At 36.2% G+C, this 17,693-nt stretch overlaps 2 protein-coding genes across 2 annotated transcripts in view; one reads left to right on the forward strand and one right to left on the reverse strand.

The window, feature by feature from the left end:
* LOC142341766 (uncharacterized) overlaps positions 1-17,693 on the reverse strand; it is a 553,339-nt gene that overhangs the window by 345,058 nt on the left and 190,588 nt on the right. The window lies entirely within an intron of this gene.
* Positions 3,952-17,693, forward strand: part of LOC142341763 (transcription factor IIIB 90 kDa subunit-like) — a 28,782-nt gene continuing 15,040 nt past the window's right edge. The window contains exons 1-7 of the mRNA XM_075392969.1: positions 3,952-4,298; positions 4,644-4,768; positions 5,265-5,483; positions 9,048-9,231; positions 9,718-9,845; positions 10,164-10,741; positions 12,538-12,728. Coding sequence (XP_075249084.1) covers positions 4,696-4,768; positions 5,265-5,483; positions 9,048-9,231; positions 9,718-9,845; positions 10,164-10,741; positions 12,538-12,728 — 1,373 coding nt within the window. The 5' untranslated portion in view covers positions 3,952-4,298; positions 4,644-4,695. The remainder of the gene's footprint in view (positions 4,299-4,643; positions 4,769-5,264; positions 5,484-9,047; positions 9,232-9,717; positions 9,846-10,163; positions 10,742-12,537; positions 12,729-17,693) is intronic.

Genomic DNA, 17,693 nt, shown 5'->3' on the forward strand with positions numbered 1-17,693 from the left:
ATAGAGGCAGCAATAACTTATACAGATTTTTAATCAAAATCTAACAGATCAGCCTTCAATGAAAAGACGAATTTTTTTGGTCTGTCTTTTTTACTGTTTTTTAGACTGCCGATCTACGAATCTATTGCGGCTATTTTCTGGCAATCTGCCAGCTATGTTTCAATATTTGGTAAGATATTTTAAATAATATTGGCACAATCTAAGAATCGCCATGTAACAGGAGCTCAGTTATTGAAACCTACCAAAAAGGGGTTTAAGAGAATTATGATGTTACAACATCGCAAAGTTATATATTTCATTGCAAATGTGGTTTTTCGAGTAATTCTTTCACCAAAAATTTTCGTCGGGAAAGCAATTTCTGATTGTTTTTTTTTTCAAATGGAAAAAATTCTGACAATATTATTGTGAAAATTCAGACTCCTTTGTTTGACCAAGTAGTTTGTACGACAACCTTAAAGACTTCAAAAAAGCGTAGGTTATTAAGTGCTCTCTAACGAATTTGTTGGCAGTTCTTTTGGTTCTTTTTGGCTTTTTATGCGCTTCTTTTGTACTCCCAGTATTTGTCTGACTAACGATTTTTTGTGGCTTTTCGCCTTAAGAAAAAGGATAAATTTATAGACGAAGGGAAGAAGATCGCTGAGAAGCTCTTTCAGATCCTTAACAGTACGTAAATATGCAATTCAACGATTCAGTTGCAGAGACTTAACTTTGTTGTGTGAAGGGCATTTCTTGGAGTTTTTGTACCCCAACTTCCAACTCTTCCTCTGTACCCCCTCCTTCTGTACAATGCCCACCCCACAACTCTGTTGTGCACTGACACAAACTCCTTGTAAAGGGGCAACTTCTGGTTTCAATTAGTCGATACCTCCTCACCACTTTACCACCTGACCCTCTCCCAGTGGACAAAGTTTAAAACTCAAGCTAGCGACTACCAAAGTGAACCCCTCACCTGTCTTTTGGGATCAATTAGCCCTACGTTAGTTGGTTATTAATAGCTGTGGGGAGCTATTCTTGGCATCTTCTTGAGTTTTTTTTTGTTACAACCATATGGCAGCACGCTCACTTCAGATCTGCTTTTTGTTCATTCGTTAATAATTAGTAAATTCCTCTCGTCTTATTTGAGATTTGTTCATTCGCTTGATTTTGGCCACATGTGACTTCTCACTCTCAAAATGACTTTCTTTTGCTTGCTCTTACTGATTTTCTCTTAATTTAATTGAAAGAGAAGGTCAACTGAGAGTGTTTGAAGGCAGCTAAAAGAAACAACTTCTAAATAAAAAAAACGAAATCATGGCAATTACTTAAAAAAAATTTCGGTCATATTTCGTTTGTTTCTTGAGACTATTTTGTGTCGCAGCTATTTTCTGGCAATCTGCCAGGTAGTTGTTTCAATAATCAGGCTCAGCGTTATTGTTATTATACAACGTAATGATGAGCCGTTACTTAGTGAATTTATTAAGTGTTGCTACTAAAATGGTGTGATGCCTGCGTGTTGTCTCTTATAATCAATCAAATGAATGTTAAAACAACATTTGAAATCAACCGTCAAATTTTATTTTGGCAAATATTTGGTATTAGTGTCTTTTTTCAGTTTTTGTGCTCAAAAAGCAGTTATTTTGTTTATTCATACATTCTATATATTGTCAGATTATAGCTATTATTTTTTCAATTTTTTTAACGCAAAAGTTCGCTTCACCGTATTTATCCAAGAATATTTTTTTGCTCTCTCGAATGATTTAACTTTTATCTTGAGAAATGGTAGTGTGGTAAATCCCAAGGAAATGAAGTGCCTCTGTAGCTCTCAATTTTGAATATTGGTAGGTTTTGACGGTTTGTCTTTTCAGCTGCCCTCGCCTTTCTCATCGAATGCCCCCTTCGTATTGAATGCGACAGGCCTACCTAAGTATAAGGTAACTACAACTAAATGCAACCCCTCACCTGTCGTTCAAGAATAATTCGTCCAAGCGAAGTCGGTTAAATTTTTTATTCATTATTATGGTGCATGCTGTCCTTTTTGAGTGTTTAATAGCCGCACAGCGATAGCTGGGGCTATTTTTGGGCTGCTCTTGGTTTTTTTACAATTCAAAGAATTTGAATTGTATTGGGGCGCTGTCTTTTTTTTTAAGATCTGTTCACACATTTTCATGATTTTTGAAGTCAAATTGGAGTAGTGATTTTGATCACGACGAAACAGGAAATGGAGTGAAAAAGCGAGAGTTCTTGCGGCGTGAATTTTTTTGGCTCTAATTTTAAAGTAGAGTGAGAAACGGTGTTTGAACAAAAATTCGGCTTCTCGGTAGTGGTTTTTTGTTCACATGCGGCAATTTCACTCTGATTTTTACTGTTTTTTTGATTTTTTGGATCAGATTTTTTTCTAAATAGTTTTCCCAATCCATTCACAGCTCAATTCTGGACCTACTTTTTTCTTAGAATCAAAATTACATATCTTCTCACTAGTGGTTTTTTGTTCTCCCTAGCAGCATTTTGACATAGATTTTCTGTTTTTTTTTTCATTTTTTATCTGATTATTTTTAGAAATGGTTTTCCCAATTCACTCATTGTCCGTTCTAGGTCTAGTTGTTTGTTAAGTCAATGAAAATTCTTTGAATTGTACGTCAGGACTTGTCCTGCTATGTTTTTTTTATTTCGGCGTCATGATTTTTGTTACGACCATATGACGTCACAGCTACTTTTTGTTCATTCGTTCATGCAATTTTAACTGAATTGCATGTGTGACGTCATTTTTCGCTCTTAGTGGAGCTAGTTTTTTGTTCATGCGCGTGATTAAATTTTTTGTCACACTTGACTTACCTCACTCTCAAAAATGACTTCCTCACTTTGAAATTGACTTTTATTTACTTTAATTCAAAGAGATAAGGTCAAATGGGTGTGTGTCACTCTAAATGAAGGTTATTTGAGATCAGCCAATGGAGGCAACAATAACTTACAGATTCTTAATCAAAATATAACAGATCAGCCTTCAATGAAAAGACGAATTTTTTTGTTCTGTCTTTTTTACTGTTTTTTTTAGACTGCCGATCTACGAATCTATTGCGGCTATTTTCTGGCAATCTGTCAGCTATGTTTTATTTTAAACTGTAGAGAAAGATGTTGATCAGCGATTTAGCGGCTTTCTTAAAATTCTGTTTTTTCGCATAATTTTATAAAGTATTTTTTTCTAGGGTTTTACAAAGCTAAATCAATCTTCTCTCTGTAATAAAATTAATCAGGCAAATTGCGAGAATAATTGTTGCAAATGATTTTGCTGACTTTCACTTTAAATTGTTTATCTTTTCGAAGATTTTGATCAATTTTGATGATGTAATGCTCTCTCATCTAAAAAAGGCAATGATCTGATCTAGAAAAAGTAGTGTTCTGTTCTTTTTTTAAAATGAGGATTTGATTGTAAAAAGAGGTCGGTACAGAACTGAAAAAGAGAGGTGATGCTCGAGAGAAAAGTTTTAATTTGGGGAATAATAGAGAAGCGCAGCTCAGAACATGTCACTGTTAAGACTGAATAGTTACTGAATAATTTTTGAACAAGAAATGACAAGCGATAGCAGCTGCTGAATCAAGTTTTAACTGTTTATCTTCACCCAACTTTACAGCAAGCTTCTTGTTGAGCTGTTTCATAAATTTCCATTTGTGTTTAGTAGTTAAACTATTTTATTAATGAAAGTTCTGTTTTCCTTATATTGCGATGCGTGATCGAAGCTGCGTTTTGATGACTCATATTGGGGCGCTGAACGTTTTTTTGCAATTTGATTGAGTGTTTTTATTCACTCAATGTTTCATCTTTAAAACACAAAGTTTACTATTCAGTGATTAAAAATGGTAGGAATAAAGATTTCAAAGATTTGAATTTTTCGAGCACTGTTTGATTAAAAATGGCTTTTGAGCTTCTTGACATCAATCTGGTGTTGCAATGAGTTCTGCTGTACTTTCAGGTGTTGCAATGACGTCACCTCACGACTAAAGATGGCAGCTTCGGCTACTTACAGCAATCAATCGTTTCTACTATTCTTATATTTAAAAGAAAATTGCAACAATCGTAAAGAATTCAAACGCCTCACTTGACATTCGCTTTCATATTGGCTGCGCAGTGAGTTAGCAGACTAAGAAATAGGGTTATAGATAACAGGATAAGTCAAACTTGGGAAGGTGGTCAAGCTGGCTGGTTTTCTGGACCAATCGCAGCCTGCGGGCGCTAGTGTGGCGGGTGGATCAGGTGCTGGGGGAGCACCGGTGTCTTCAAATATCTGCCCCAGCTGTGGGTCGACTGAGATTGACGTTGACAGGTGCGCGCTTTTTTGTAGATAATGGGTTATGTTGTCACCATTTTTGCTCAATAGCAATGACAGTTTCTTCAAACAATTTCAGTTTTTTTTTCAAATGTGCTCGATAAGATCACAAAATTTCGTCGAAATGCTTTAAAGTTAACTGCACACCAGTCGTAATTTTTATAAATAGCACGAAATTAATGGTTGCTTTGCTTTAGACCGCTTTGTTTGGCCATAATCAATAAAATGTGCTTCAGTGAATTGGTTAATAAAGTAAACAGTTACATAGGGATGAATGACTTGAACACTTTATGAATGTATGATCATTGGGACGGACTGTTAAAACTGAAGCTTGTTGTCCAGGTGTCGTGGTAATGCGGTGTGCACGGGGTGTGGTAAGGTGTTGGAGCACAACATGATAGTGAACGATGTCGAATTCATCGAATCTGGTTCAGGAGATGCAAAGAGGGCTGTAGGACAATTTGTGGGTAAGTAATGAAGTTTGAAATAATTGAACAAAAAATCAAAAAAAAAATTTAACTGCTACAGCAATCATGCATTAAAAACGGAGGTTTTTCCGCTAAAGTTGCTATCTGAGAAATGTTATTTTAGCATATTTGAATTCCAGTATGATTGAATTTCATGTCTCAAAGATGTTCGAATCACTGAATTTTTTGACAGGCAAGTTTTTAATGCCTTCTGTGTGAAATTTCATTTGAAAAATTCTGAAAGTCCAGCAGAGTTTGTTGAACAATTTTAAGTTGAATAATTTGGGTTTGTATTTTCTTCATGTTCATCTACTGAAGAAATCTTTGCAGCTTACTTTTCGAAATGAAATCTTCGACGTACCTTCTGAGGGGTGTAGCAAAACTCTTCAGATGTGGTCAGTGGCAACAGGGAACATTTAGCGGTCCATTGTGGATCCATTCGATTGTCTCCCTTCATTGTATTTTATTCTAAAATTAATCTTTTCCTCTTGTACAGGTGTGAACCAGCGTGGAATGAAGTCCTCATTCGCTGGATTCCACCCTGGTATCCAGCAGGACTGTATGGAGCACTCGATTGAGAAGGGGAGGAAGCTGATCTACCAATTCGCACAGGTGTTGGGTATTCACGGGCATTGTGCTGAGTTGGCTCATGGCTTCTACAAGATGCTGTTAGAGAGAAAATTCCTTAGAGGTGGTCGTAGAAATGCACTAGTTGGTAAGTGATGACAAGACTCTTTTTCCTCAGCTTTTTTAATAGCCGCACAGCGATAGCTGGGGCTATTATTGGCCTTCTCTTGGTTTTTTACAATTCAAAGAATTTTTACAATTCAAAGAATTTGAATTGTATTGGGGCGCTGTCTTTTTTTTTTAAGATCTGTTCACACATTTTCATGATTTTTGAAGTCAAATTGGAGTGGTGATTTTGGTCACGCCGAAACAGGAAATGGAGCGAAAAAGCCAGTGGTTTTGCGGCGTGAATTTTTTTCGCTCTAATTTTAAAGTAGAGTGCGAAAACGGTGTTTGAACAAAAATTCGGTTTCTCGGTCGTGATTTTTTGTTCACATGCGGCAATTTCACTCTGATTTTTACTGTTTTTTCGATTTTTTGGATCGGATTTTTTTTAATGGTTTTCCCAATCCATTTATAGTCTGTTCTCGGTCTAGTTTTCTGTTTAGTCAATGAAAATTCTTTGAATTGTACGTCAGGACTTGTCCTGCTATGTTTTTTTATTTCGTCGTCATGATTTTTGTTACGACCATATGACGTCACAGCCACTTTTTGTTCATTCGTTCATGCAATTTCAACTGAAATGCATGTGTGACGTCATTTTTCGCTCTTAGTGGAGCGAGTTTTTTGTTCATGCGCGTGATTAAATTTTTGGTCACACTTGACTTACCTCACTCTCAAAAATGACTTCCTCAATTTGAAATTGACTTTTATTTACTTTAATTCAAAGAGATAAGGTCAAATGGGTGTGTGTCACTCTAAATGAAGGTTATTTGAGATCAGCTAATAGAAGCAGCAATAACTTATACAGATTTTTAATCAAAATATAACAGATCAGCCTTCAATGAAAAGACGATTTTTTTTGGTCTGTCTTTTTTAATAGCCGCACAGCGATAGCTGGGGCTATTATTGGCCTTCTCTTGGTTTTTTTTATTTCGTCGTCATGATTTTTGTTACGACCATATGACGTCACAGCCACTTTTTGTTCATTCGTTCATGCAATTTCAACTGAATTGCATGTGTGACGTCATTTTTCGCTCTTAGTGGAGCAAGTTTTTTTGTTCATGCGCGTGATTAAATTTTTGGTCACACTTGACTTACCTCACTCTCAAAAATGACTTCCTCACTTCGAAATTGACTTTTATTTACTTTAATTCAAAGAGATAAGGTCAAATGGGTGTGTGTCACTCTAAATGAAGGTTATTTGAGATCAGCTAATAGAGGCAGCAATAACTTATACAGATTTTCAATCAAAATATAACAGATCAGCCTTCAATGAAAAGACGAATTTTTTTGGTCTGTTTTTTTAGACTGCCGATCTACGAATCTATTGCGGCTATTTTCTGGCAATCTGCCAGCTATGTTTGTTTTGGCCCAAGCAGGGTGAAAGCAGAAAAGAGCCCTTTACCCTTTTTTGAATAGAACCTCCACGGTTCTCATAGTACCTTGAAATAAAATTTAGCGGGAGACGTCCTATTTGGAACGCTGTTTGCTTTATTGAATATTGTAACTACTATAGCCTCATTCATTTAAGTCCTATCTTGATTGTCCATATTGATAAATTTGTGTACTTTTTTGGTTTAAAATAGTAGGCTAGGTAATGAGCTTTTGCACATGATGGTCCGACCCCGCTCATTCTTGCGCGACATTCTTGGCTTATTTTCAACCACATGAAGCAGAGAGGGGAAAGTTTTAAACTAATTCAGAGCTAAGCTACACTATGGTACCAAAAAGCTACGTACATCCGAATCTGCCCTTAAACCGTTATTTTTGCTCAGTTGGTTTGATTTGCACTAAGGGGTGATATTTTCAATTCTTATTTCATTCTCATTTTCTCCGCATACACAGAAAAGATTTTTAATTTGCTTCGTTCGTATACTTTACCCCGCTGTTGCAATTCGAAATATACGATTTTTATGGACGAAAAACTCTGAGCTCAAAATCAAGACCTGGCACACAGCATGCATACAATCGTTACCGAAAAAGTGACAGGCTCAAGGCATCGCAAGCGACGGAGTTTTCCGAAAGAAACGGTTTAAGATTTGTCGGCGAAAGAAAAGATTCTCGAGTTCGGAGCAATTTATACTTTGCACTTTAAATCTTCGATTCTCAATTAAAGACAGACATTTATCTCAGTGTGGCTAATATTTTTTTCACTAGAGTGGACAAAATTGATCTGGACAAAGCATTTTGTTGATAAAAATACAATCAAGCTAATAGTCTCTCAAACAGAAAAGAGCCAATAAGTTTATCAAACAATAGCAAAGGACAAAAAATTTATCCTATTTTGAATTGAAATTTCAAACACTGATGTGTTTTTAGTAACAAGGCCTATTAATTATGTAGATTGGTTGAGCTTTATTCAAATTTAGATAATTTCAAGATTTTTCATTCTGAATTTATTTTTGTGAATAAAAATCTTCATTTAATTGAACGTTTGCTAACCACCATTCCTGACTATACTTAAAAGGTTTAAGAAAGACACTCTTCAAAATTTTTTAGCCATTTGTTCTCTGAACGTTTCCAGTATGGTTGAAATTAGTACTCCTATTTGACTCCAAATTGGAATCATGAAATGAAAAAAGTGAACAGTCCTTTGGATAGCATCAAATCGCAGTGAAACTACCAATCGGCTCTTTATCATATCCCGACTGTTATAAATTGTTACATATATTAATATAATTGGACAAGTAACTAAAATTGACCCAAATGGCCCCGGAAGGAACAAGACTTCCTCAAATAATATTAAATATACAAAAAAATAGGCGGAAGGGAAGTTCTGAATCGTTTTCCTAGATAGTTCAGGTTTTTGCTAGCCGTAACTGTTCTGTATGAAATTTTTGTGAGCAGGTTTTCGGGGGCAGTGTTTTTGAGGTGTGTCAGCATTTATAGCTAAAATAACTGGTTCTTTGCCAGTTTTTTTTATTAAATAAAGTGTTAATTATTAAAAAAAATCGCCCAAAAATTTGCAAAAAAAAGTGTAAATCAAAAAATTTAGCAACCGTTTGTCAAATGACAACTTGAATGAAATGCCATCATTGAGCACCTATTAACTTGGTTTAGCAAAATGAAACAAAATTTGAGCAAAAATTTCAAAAGTCAACAAAATTTGTGTTAATGTTCCGATATTCACCAAATTTTTTAAACTCGATGACTCCTCGAAAAAGAAATTTGACATATGAGTTATAGAAATATTCTACGCTTGACGGGTTTTCTGATGATGCCACTGGCTACTCTCTACGATTAGTATATCGTCCCATATTACTCAATTAAGTGGGGTCCGAACAAGTTTTCACCTTGATGAGTGCTTCAATGAGCTCATACTTTTCCTACAACCTGCCAATGTGTGTTGAAATGAATAAACCGTGCATTGCGGAGAGAATTGGCTGATCACTTGAACAGTTTTGTTCTCTTAACTTGTCTTCTTGATTTTATTACTGCATCATGTCTCATCAAAACCTTAGTATTTTGTCTTGCGCTCCACTGTTTCTGAGAGGGTCCTAAAACTGTTCAATAGACCAAAAGTCTTTTGTTTACGAATGTGATATTTTAGCCGCTGCGTGCTTATATCTGGCGTGTCGCAATGAGCAGCTGCCTCTCCTGCTGCTAGACTTCAGTGACCAGTTGGAGGAGACAGTGACCAATTTGAGTCAGATGTACATCCGGATAGCCAGAGAGCTCTGCATAAATCCACCGTCTGCTGATCCATGCATTTACGTGGAGAGGTTTTGTGAAAAGTAAGCACAACTGAGGTATTTCAATGTAGCTCAAAACTGAGGCTTTGTAATTTTGAGTGCCATAATTTTGATGGTTTGAATTCAGATAATTAATAGGCGTTAGAATTTTGGAGAATCTTGTTATTGAACGTTGTTTTGTAAAAAAAACAACTTTGGTCTCTCAATTAATCCGAATTCTCTCCGATGCTTAATGGGGATGCGCAAAATTATACGCGATTTTTTCTTTTTCCCGGTTGCTTCTATCGATGAAAATGTAGAAAGCAGTGTTTTCAACTAATCGGAATTTCTAGCTGTCATTTCGCATGGGGGGGGGGGGGGGGGGTTGGGTTCAGATAACCGTGTAAAATATGATAGAAATAGTTGATTCTACTTTGCTCATATAGATAAATGACACTGTCGAAGGTTGCCCTCGGTTCAGAAATGAACCCAATTCCTTTCCTCATTGTTTTGCTGTGCAAACTTATGAGTCTGTGTATTTATGCTTAGGTTGGATTTTGGACAAGAGACAAAAGATGTATCTATGACATCTATGCGTATTCTGTCTCGCATGAAGAGAGACTGGATTGCTGCCGGTAGAAGACCCTTTGGACTTTGCGGGGCCAGCATTTTTCTCGGTTAGTAAAAAATCCATGTGCAACAACTTAACATTTGTTTCTCTTGTGCGTTATTAATCAATCGCGGTACGACAGGGCAAAGTGAAATGTCCCCTTTGGCACTCACTTTTTTTTAGTAAAGTCTATGCTAAAATCTGATGTCTTTTGGACAGCTACACTGCGTTGTATTTTCTCATTTGTTCACCTTTTCATGGCTGATTTCTGTGCTGTAATTTCATCTAGCGGTAAGTTGCAGTTAGCATTTTGATGAACACTGTTTTTACGGACAATATATGCCAGGTAAATGATTCAAAATAATTGAGATGGGAAATGTTTTAGGTGCTAAATTGCATGGTTTTGACCGCTCACTGGTGGACATTGTGAAAGTGGTGGGCGCACAGGTGAGCACCATGACTAAAAGACTGAGGGAGTTCACGCGAACTGCTTCTAGCAAACTGACAATCGAGGAGTTCTACTTGGTAGACTTGGAGGAAGAACACGATCCGCCATCATTCCACGAAATGAAGAAGAAACGAGGCATTAACTTCCCAGAGTTCAACGAAGAAGAGTTTCAGCGGCTAGATAGTGAGATAGAACGTAATATACAACTGGACAAACAGAAGCGACGTAATGGCAAATCAAGCACGGAATCAGAAAATGATAATAGTGTAGCAAGTAACGGCCTGTATGGACTGTCAGAATCGGTTGTGGGAACTGCAATGGATCTATCACAGTACATGGGTCTTCCCAAAGATGCTTTGGCGTCTATTGACGGTGCTATAGATGGGGTTACTGACGTCATCAAAGAGGCTCTCCAAACCAGAATTGAAGCGGAGAATTCAGTGGACAATGCAGGATATATGCCTGTCACCTGTGAGAGTCTGGGAATTGATCCCTTAAATCCCGAAAGAGCAGAGGTTATTGTATTTTCTGTCAACTTGATTATTTGCCGTTTCTTGACGGAAATTTTATCCATATTTTTTCTCTTGTGACATTTAGCTCACTTTTTGCTTGTAAACAGTCCTTCGGTATTAACGGAAAAATTCTGCTTATTAAGACGCTAATAAGAGTTATGAGACAATGGAGGTGTACAACAGTTTTCCTATAGTTATTAATAGCCGCGTCCTCAATTCCAGGTGGCTATTATAGCGCCCCTAAATTTTTTTACTTCGTCTAACAGATTTTTGTTTCGTCTTACCCTGACTTCGTGGAATTGACTTTTTCAATGACTTACCTCACTAAAAAATGACTTCTGAACTCACTTACGGAACTTCAAGTTTTATGAACATTTACTTGTTGAAGGTCAATAGTGTGCATCTAAGTAGTGCCAAACATATATGCCCTAATTCTTGATTATTAGAGTCTTGAGTTTTTGATTTCGAATATTAATTTTGGGATCTTCTCCGTTTGTGCCCCCAGTACGTTATGCGACCCCCAGTTACAGAGCACGTGCCATTACATAGTAAGTCATTGTAAAAATTATTGCACGTGCATCTGAGGGGTGCAAATAATATGCGCCCACTAAGCTGAGGGGGCACAAACCGAAAGGATCCTAAATTTGAAAAGCTCTTTTAGGGCTTTCTCCTTAGAGCTTTTGTATCTCATAAAAATGACAGTCCAAAGCTAACCCCAAAAGTCTAGTGGTCTATTAAAGGACTGGTGGTCGATCTGTCTATCTAATCTCTTTAGTTGTTTCAGTTCATGGAAGGCCCCAAGCGTCTATCGCGGCTATTTTCCGGCAATCTGCCGGCTATGTTTATTACTAGCCGCCGTCAGCCTCTCAAGCGGTTATTATTTAGGCGCTCTCCTTTTTTTTACAATTCAATGAATTTGAATTGTTTTGGGGCGCTGTCTTTTTTTAAGATCTGTTCACACATTTTCATGATTTTTAAAGTCAAATTGGAGTAGTGATTTTGGTCACGCCGAAACAGGAAGTGGAGCGAAAATGCGTGTGGTTTTGGGGCGTGAAATTTTTTCGCCCAAATTTTAAAGTAGAGTGAGAAAACCGTGTTTGAACAAAAATCCGCTTTCTCGATAGTGGTTTTTTTGTTCACATGCGGCAATTTTGCTCTGGTTTTTGCTGTTTTTTCGATTTTTTGGATCGGATTTTTTTTTTCCAAAGGGTTTTCCCAATGTATTGATAGTTCATTCGGGGCCTAGTTTTCTGTTTGAACCAAATCTTCATTTCTCGCTAGTGGTTTTTTGTTCTCATGCGGCATTTTGACAGTGATTTTCTGTTTTTATTTTTTATATGATTTTTTTTTAGAAATGGTGTCCCCAATTCACCCATAGTTCGTTCTAGGTCTAGTTTTTTAATCAATGGTCATTGAGAATTAGGTTTGCAAAGTTCATTAGAGTGTTTGCTAGCTGACATTAGTATTAGGCTTATTAGCTTTCAGTTTAGAAGCTGAATGAAGTAGTTTTAGAATTCAACCGGAACTGCACGCCGAATTAGATAGAACACTTTTTGACACTGAAAAAAATATTAAAAGTTTGGTCAATTTTATCTCTTTTTTTGTCATTTTCTGTTTCAATCCTGATGTGCATCAGGCGCGTCAACGGCGGCTATTTTCCTACAATCAGCCGGCTATGTTTTTACCTGCAAGCGTTAACTTAATTTATTCGTAGCGTCGTTGATAAATGAAATGCTCGTTGATATGCTCACACTTCTAGCGTTAAAAAGATATGAATTTAGATTGTATTCATGTTTTAGAGCAAGGTAGAGATTAACGGGAGTTCAAGTTCAGTCGGTTTGAATGGCATCTCTGCAGAGGACAAGGATGTAAGCGAGATCGGAAGTGTTGCATCTGGTGATGCTCCTGTTGTAGTCGAGGAGCTCTTCATTGATGACTTAGATGACAAGGAAATGGATTCTTATATTCTCACCCCTGAGGAATCACAAAGGTTAACTAACATTGATCATATAGTCACAAACAAAACGGTGGTAAACTGCGTCCGCTTATGCTAAGGTAGCTCATGGTATATGCATCTGATGATATTTGTGCCTATTTTTTTCCGATTTCTTGGACATGAGATTTTTTTTGTTAAAAGATACTTGCCAAGCTAATTTATTGTAGCAGGAATTGATTGTCTTTAGTGCGTATTGGAATAGTTTTTACTGCTTAAAATGAAAACTAATCATGAAGACAATTTGGAGCTATTTTTGGCCTTTCAGATTTTTAGTAATTTAGATTTTTTTAATGTTTAATGTTTAAGTTATTTATTTTGTCAGAGTCCGTACTGTAATCGTTAGTTGACGTTTGGGTCTGCAATGCCTTTCAGACGGGGTATTTTAGTTCGCTGCTTTTGAAGAGGTTTTTTAATAGCCGCACAGCGATAGCTGGGGCCATTATTGGCCTTCTCGTGGTTTTTTACAATTCAAAGAATTTGAATTGTATTGGGGCGCTGTGTTTTTTTAAGATGTGTTCACACATTTTTCAATGACTGATCTTTCAAAACGGGATAAACAGGTAAAGCCCAGCGGGCATTAAGTTTCATTAGAGGCGCATAGTGGACGTTAGTAGTCCTTCAAGTGCTTAGATTGTTGCAGCTGCTGGGATGGCCTCAGTTCAAGGTTAAAAGGTCATTTTTAGGAGTTTTTGGGCTCAAATTGGTGCAATTTTCGTGTTTTTTTGCGATTTTTATGACCATTTTATAAGCTATATGTTTTGGTACTACAAACACAAACACACAAAATGATACTAAGTTTTGCAATTTAAAGTTTTTTGAAAATTTTTGTCATTTTTTGCTTTTTCCCAGCTTCAGGGGCCAGGGATAATAGGGCACTGTATAGTTTCTAGTAATAATGAATTGATTTTTAAAATTTTATTGTCTCGAATTTTAGCATTTTTTTAATAAAGGTTGCAATTTATTTGAGGTTTCCTAAAGTTTTTGTCAATTTTTGATATTTGTCAATAGTTTTTTGATGTCCTGTATACTTTGAAATTTGTGTTTTTTATATTCTATATTGCTCTCTGCTTGTAAATCAACTTCTCAACAATCAGTTGGGTCTTGTAATTTGTTGCTGCCTAACCTTTCAGTACACAGGGCATTGAAGTTGGCTACATTTATTGTCTGAGAAAGGCTTACATTTTCAACTATTCGCTTGCCCTTTTGTTTTATCTCGATCAAATTTTGTATCAAGTTTTTTTTGGGTCATTATAGCTGTAAGCTGAGCGGAGCTATATTGCGGTGCTCTTGGGTTTTTTTTACAATTCAGACGATTTGAATTGTATTGGGGTGCTGTGTTTTTTTAAGATGTTTCAACAAAATGATACAAATTTTTGCAATTTTTCCAGTTTTTTTTTGAAAATTTTTGGTTTTTTTCCAGCCTCAGGGGCTAGGGATTCTCCTTTAAAGTTTGATAATAGGGCACTGCATAGTTTCTAATGATTTTCATGTCTCGAATTATAGCATTTTTTGATGAAATCTACTTTAGTTTTCCTAAAATGTTTCTAGTTTTTTAGTTTTCCTAAAATGTTTCAATTTTTGATATTTGTCCATTCTCAAGTGCCAGGAAACCTATTCCACGGTCTGAAAAAAATTACTGCATCTTCGTTAGTTTCAATGGATTTGTTTTCAACAATTTAACCTTTCGAATTTTGAAAATTTTCTTATAAAAATTGCAAGTTTTTTAAGTTTTTTTCAAAACATTTGTCTTTTATTCAGTTTTTCGGATCTTTTCGTCAATTGCCCCCCTTTCTGCAAAAGGGGGGCTATTCTTGAATAGATTTTAAGCGAGTAATTTTTTAAACCATCAGAGACGACTAATAACTTTCCGTGTATGCTCATACTGTGTTAAACTGGATAGAATAAAATGCGCCATGTTAGGGTAATTAGCCGAATTGGAATACAAAGCAAAAAGAATCTCCGACTGGCGGGTTGGTGGGCGCGCGCCGCGGCTTCGCCGCGATAACCGACCCGCAATTTCTGGATTACATCCCACAGCGCATGAGAGGAGTGGCGGTGAACAGCGGTCCGCAATTGCACTTAACTGATTTTCGGCTATCTAAACTGTAGGCCAAATAATATTGTGGTAAAGCATAGCACAAAAGGGGTGGCGATTCTCTACTAGTTACCAAGTGGGGGGGGGGGGGGCAATAGTTGAAAAGATCCAGTTTTTCTTGCCTGAGTAGGCAGATAACCTCATACAGGGTTTGATAGTATGTTATTAGATAGTTACTATGGGGGTAATTGGATGGTTTTCTACATTTAAATAGAACGAATTTGTTTTTTGAAATTTGAAATTTTTGCCTTTAGATCTTTGAACCAATTAATTTTTTAAGGCTTGCAATTGGTTTACTGGATAGCCTCTTGAGACATTAGAATCATTTCTGAAGAAATTATTCTTAAGATATTAATATGACGATTTTCAGCAACATTCCAATAAAATTTCAATTGATATCATTTTTTTAAATTTTGAAAATTTTCGAGTTAATCGATCTTCAAGGGCCTATAAATTTTTTCAGGCCTTGCTGATTTAATGCTGCACCATTGTCAGAAACAAAATTTGGTTTCAAACACATTTTTGAAATAGATTTTTTTAAAGGGATCAAATTTTGCCTTAGGGGTAAAAGCTTCAAAATTTTATGAATGATTATATATTTGTTCAGTTTGTTTGTTTGCTTCTCAATTTTTTGAGATGATTTTGTTTGTGTTTTGGCTGGCATCGTTGAATTGATCTGCTGGACAGGTAGAGGAATTCGAAGTTTTTCATTCAGTTCTTTGAATTCTGTTTCAGGACTTGTCCTGCTATGTTTTTTTATTTCGTCGTTTCGATTTTTGTTACGACAATATGACGTCACAACCACTTCAAATCTGCTTTTCGTTCATTCGTTCATGCAATTTTAACTGAAGTGCGTGTTTGATGTCATTTTTCGTTTTTAATGGAGCAAGTTTTTTTCATTCGCGTGATTAAAATTTCGGTCACACTTGACTTACCTCACTCTCAAAAATGACTTCCTCTCTTCGAAATTGACTTTATTTACTTTAATACAAAGCGATAAGGTCGAATGGGTGTGTGTCACTCTAAATGAAGGTTATTTGAGAGCAGCTAATAGAGGCACCAAAATTTATACTGATTTTTAATCAAAATATAACATATCAGCCTTCAGAGAAGAATTTTTTTGGTCTGTCTTTTTTACTGTTTTTTGGGACTACAGATCTACGAAGCAATTGCGGCTAGTTTCTGGCAATCTGCCAGCTATGTTCTAGATTTTAGATCTTTTTTACTGTTTCTGAAGTTTTCTGTCGTTGTATAGTTTGATCTATCCATTCTGACGTAAACTTTTCGTTGGATCTTTATATTCAATATTGTTTTTTTGGCCTTTTTTCCACATTTAGTTTTTTTCGCTCAATTTTTTAAAGTCTGTTGGCCTGAATAGCCCTCAAACGAAGTTTGTAGCAATTTTTTTATTCCTGATATTCTTAATGCGATTTTTTGTATGACTGTCTTGTCTTCTGATCGTTTGTATTTTGGTCCTCAGAAACGAGATAAACTTTTGAAAGCCGAGGACATTTAGTTTTTTTACAATTGTCCTGGAACTCTTCTGGTCGTCAAGGGAAGCCGGAAATTAAAGATGCAATGGGAAATTTTTGAGTACACATTGACCCTCATATTCATCCCCGTGTGCACCTAGTTAGGCAAGCTTAATTGAACCACGTTTTCTCTACAACCAGCAACCTATCATTGTCTGCTCGACTTTTTTCTAGGCTTTAATGTTTCTGCTTTGTCTTTTTTGAAGCCAGAAGTTGTATAATTTCAAATGATAGCTACTAAATTTTTTGGAAAAAAATATCCATAATGCGATTTATGGAAATTATAGTCGAATGGGTCCGTTATTTGGGGCTGAAGCACAAAGTTCAGAGCTCGATCAATTTTCTAAAACGTAGATCATCATGGTCTTGTTTTTAATCTAAGCGCGTGACTGAATTATTATGTTCTAGGTGATTTGCCATTTACTTTCCTGTTTGAAATACGAAAAATACCGTGAATTAAGTTTTTCGAACAGAATTTCATTTTCTAATCTCTTCCGAATTCTTCTGACTATGTTTTTATTAGCCGCTGTCAGCCTCTCAGCGGCTATTGTTTTGACGTTCTTTTTATCAACTCAAAGAATATGTGTTATTGGTGCGTTGCATTTTTACGATTCGAAGAGGAGTTATGGCTATCTATATTTTTTCTAATCGGTGACTTCTTTTTTCACAGGATGAAAACTCAAATACCATAGTTAAACAAGTGTTTAGGTCAAACTGCTGTTCATAATGTAATCATTAGTTGACGTTCGGGTCTGCAATGCCTTTGATACCAGTTGTTCTAGTTCGCTGCTTTTGAAGTCGTTTTTCTTCTAGAATTTAGATTACTTTTTGAGTGTTTGAAGTTTTCCTCTCGTTGTGTAGTTTTATCTATCTTTTTTTAGTTGTCTTCCGACCGTCGTGTATCCAGGACTGCAGCTGCGCTTTGTTGCAGAAAAGTGAGAAATAAACTTTTCGTTGGATCTTTATATTCAACATTGTTTTTTTGCCTTTTTTTCCGCATTTATTACTTTTCGCTGAATTTTTTAAAGTTGCTAATGGCCTTAATAGCTCTCAAACAAACTTTGTAGCAATAATATTAGTCCTGATTGTCTTCTTTATGCGATTTTTCGTATGACTGTTTTTCTGACCATTTGTCTCTTGGTCCTCAGAAACGAGGTGAACTTTTAAAATCCGAAGACATTTAGTTGCTGTACAATCGTCCTGGAACTTTTCTGGTCTTCAAGGAAAGCAGGAAATACCGCTGCAAAGGGAAAATTTTTGAGTACACATCGACCCTCATGTTCATCCCCGCCTGCACCTATTTAGGCAAGCCTAATTGAACCACATTTTCTC

This window comes from Convolutriloba macropyga, chromosome 6, assembly GCF_964194025.1.
Source record: "Convolutriloba macropyga chromosome 6, txConMacr16.3, whole genome shotgun sequence".
NCBI classification, from domain to species: domain Eukaryota; kingdom Metazoa; phylum Xenacoelomorpha; order Acoela; family Convolutidae; genus Convolutriloba; species Convolutriloba macropyga.